General features: G+C 41.9%; 1 protein-coding gene across 1 annotated transcript in view; it reads left to right on the top strand.

Annotated features, from left to right (window-relative positions):
• Nucleotides 1-780: 780 nt before the first annotated feature.
• The window catches only part of LOC101858346 (protein phosphatase 1 regulatory subunit 21), a 40,310-nt gene continuing 37,491 nt past the window's right edge, over nucleotides 781-3,599 (top strand). Inside the window, exon 1 of the mRNA XM_005100904.2 lies at nucleotides 781-885. Within this exon, the coding sequence (XP_005100961.1) occupies nucleotides 826-885 (60 nt within the window). The 5' untranslated portion in view covers nucleotides 781-825. The remainder of the gene's footprint in view (nucleotides 886-3,599) is intronic.

The following is a 3,599-nucleotide window of genomic DNA, read 5'->3' as shown; positions in this document are numbered from 1 at the left end:
AGAAGAAGAAGAAGAAGAAGAAGAAGAAGAAGAAGAAGAAGAAGAAGAAGAAGAAGAAGAAGAAGAAGAAGAAGAAGAAGAAGAAGAAGAAGGAGAAGGAGGAGGAGAAGGAGAAGAAGAAGAAGAAGAAGAAGAAGAAGAAGAAGAAGAAGAAGAAGTGCTATTGAAGCTAGAAAGGTGAGCAGAGTAAGTCTGATTCCCTGTAAGGACTTCGAATTCTCTGTTGACATCCACCCCTTGGCGCTCATATTCATAATATGACCTTATGCAGTTGCGAGTGCCGTAAAACCTCTACTAAAACTAAAGACGAGAGTGGCTGGGATTATCAGTAGTTTAGTTTTGTTATGGTGATGAATGTGCAATGGGACTACAGTGTAATAGTAATGACAGTGGCGTTGCCAGGAGTTAAATGCAATCGTATTGGACTGGACAAACAGCTCACTCTCATTGCAGGGTCAATTTCGCCACTCTCAATGCTTATTATTGAGTTGTGAAGAAGGGAAAGGGAAAGAATGGCTTATAATGAATGCCTGCCAAAAACAAACAGACAAACAATAAAGAAAAAAGAAAAGACAGGTAGGATTGTCATAAATTAGCTTTAGAAAGTGAGAATAGAGGCAGACATTCGTAGCCTACCACCAGCTATTTACTGTAATTTATAAAAAGAGGGTTACACAAAAGCGGAAGACAGGTAGACCTAGATCACAATTCTGTGGCCTAGATCTAGGCTTGTTAACTGTGAACTGTGAACATTCTGTTTCATTCATAGCTTAAGCCTAGGCCTACAATGAGTACTCCCTCCAGAAGCACCTAAACTTCCGGCTAATGGCAGCTATGGCTGATCCTGCTGGGAAATATCAAAAGCTCGCCGGGGAATATGCTAAGGTTCTCTTTTAGATTTTGTTATCTTTGATTGTGTGGTGTCAAATGGTCTTTATGATTATGACAATCCTGTTCAAATCCGCTGCACTACCAGTTGTAAGGTGTTTTTAATTATAAAACCGTATCGGTTTTGTGTGATACACGCCCCCTCTTCTCTGACTACTCTCCCTCTAATCTAAAAATAATATCACTTCTTTTTCCTTTGCGCTGCTTTCATGATATCTTGATCTGCGGCGCTTTTTCGGTAGTTCCCACCCCGCAATTGTTAATCGCCAGTTTTGGCCCCAAGAGTAGGGGGGTTTCAGGGGGGGCTTGCCCCTGACCTAATAAAAATATGGTGGGGGTTTCAGGGGGGCATGCCCCCCTGAATTTTACCACAATATTTAATGTTTTGCAGTTGTTAGGTTTGATATCTTAGTTCTTAGCTTGCCACGAATCAAACGTATAGATCTAGAATCTAGATGTAGGTCAGGCTCAAATAAGGGGGGTGGGAACTACAGAAAAAGCACCTGATCTGCTACTGCTAGACTAGATCTAGATCTAGTAGATTATTAAACATAACGGTATAACTTTAAATGTTTATACTAACAATACAGCAGGATAGTCAAGTTTAAGACTATATTGGGAAAGAAAGTGGCTATTCTCACCCGCCTGGAAGTTCTCGCAAGATCAACTCCTCCCCTCTTCTTTCTCTCTGTGTCTCTTTCTGAATACTGTCTATCGGTGTGGACGATCAAATTGACCAAAACAAAGTTAAAATATGATGTTAAAACACAAAAGTAAATTAATTTGGTTGTCTACAAAGATGCTACGGCTGTTTAACTTTTCGAATTGAGCCGAACTACGCGGGTCGCCATTTTGTTTTGCCCGGAAATTCTCGCGCTACTCCTCTCTCTCTTTCTCTCTCTCTCTCCACTGCCCACAGACAAAATTGTACGCTTTTAGTACTATAGTAGGCTACAGTTGTAATGGAAAGTTTGTTCACGGCACAGAATTCTACAATTTTTCTGTTATCACAGTGTAGAATTCTGTGGTTTAGGGTGAACTCAAAATTTGGTGAACGCGCACCGGGTGAGAATAGCCACAAGACTCGCCTGCACTATTCTCACTCTGGGTGAGAATAGAGGTGGCCATTGGGAAAAGGTTCTTGTTATCCACCTTATTATTATTATTGCCACCTGAGAATAGCGCAGGCGAGTCTTTTGGCTATTCTCACCCGGTGGGCGTTCATCGTTAGGAAGTGGCTATTCTCATCCGGGGTGAGAATAGAAAAACGATCTACCTCTCACCCCGGATGAGACTTGCCAGTGTAGGCTATTCTCACCCGGTGCGAAACAAGACCTGCTTTTCCTCATATTAGAATACTGTCTATCGGTGTGGATGATCAAATTGATAAAAGCCAAGAAAAAATTACGTTATAGCACAAGAGTAAGCTAATTTGATCGTCTTCAAATGCTATGGGGTCGCCTTTTTGTTTTGCCCGGAAGTTCTCGCAAGATCTACTTCTCCCCTCTCTCTCTCTCTCTCTCTCTCTCTCTCTCTCTCTCTCTCTCTCCACTGCCCACAGACAAAATTGTACGCTTTTAGTAGACTACAGTTGTAATGGAACGTTTGTTCACGGCACAGAATACTACAATTTTTCTGTTATCACAGTGTAGAATTATGTGGTTTAGGGTGAACGCAAAATTTGTTGGCCTAGATCTAGGCTATAATGGTGAACGCGCACCGGGTGAGAATAGCCAAAAGACTCGCCTGCACTATTCTCATCCCTGGTGAGAATAGAGGTGGCCTCATCGTTATAGCCTAGGCCAACCAGTGAAGCGTTCACCCTGAACCACAGAATTCTACACTGTGATAACAGAATTATAGAATTCTGTGCTGTGAACAAACGTTCTAGATCTATTACTACTGTTAGTGTTAGCGTAAAAGCGTGCAATTTTGTCTGTGGGCAGTGGAGAGAGAGAAAGAGGGAGAGAGAGGTGTAGCGCGAGAACTTCCGGGCAAAACAAAATGACGACCCCGTAGTTCGGCTCGATTCGGAAAGTGCCGTAGCATCTTTGTAGACGACCAAATTCATTTTGTTTTGCTTTTTAACATCATTTTTTAACTTTGTTTTGGTCAATTTGATCGTCCACACCGATAGACAGTATTGAGAAAGAGAGAGAGAGAGGGGAGGAGTAGATCTTGCAAGAACTGCCGGGCAAAACAAAATGATGACCCGTGTACTTCGGCTCGATTCGAAAAGTGAAATAGCCATAGCATCTTTGAAGACGATCAAATTAGCTTACTTTTGTGCTATAACGTAATTTTTTCTTGGCTTTTATCAATTTAATCATCCACACCGATAGACAGTATTCCGAAATGAGGAAAAACAGGTCTTGTTTCACACCGGGTGAGAATAGCCTCTATGCTGGCAAGTCTCACTCGGGGTGAGAGGTAGATCGTATTTTTATTCTCACCCTGGGTGAGGATAGCCACTTCCTTATTATTATTATTAGTGTATGGTACAGCCTACTTGAAATGTTGTGAAGTTGAAAAGGCTGTTTATACTGTACTGTAGTGGGTGATCTTGTAGTTCCGTTCGTTAAAGTCCACGATCCATTTGAAGAAATCCAGAAGTCTTGATGACCAAATAGGCAACACAAAGAACAGGGAATACATCATTGATCAAAATATTATGGTAAAATTCAGGGGGGCATGCCCCCCTGAACCCCCCC

Source organism: Aplysia californica, unplaced genomic scaffold (genome assembly GCF_000002075.1).
Source record: "Aplysia californica isolate F4 #8 unplaced genomic scaffold, AplCal3.0 scaffold00264, whole genome shotgun sequence".
In the NCBI taxonomy this organism is placed as follows: domain Eukaryota; kingdom Metazoa; phylum Mollusca; class Gastropoda; order Aplysiida; family Aplysiidae; genus Aplysia; species Aplysia californica.
This window is presented reverse-complemented; position numbering and strand designations above follow the sequence as displayed.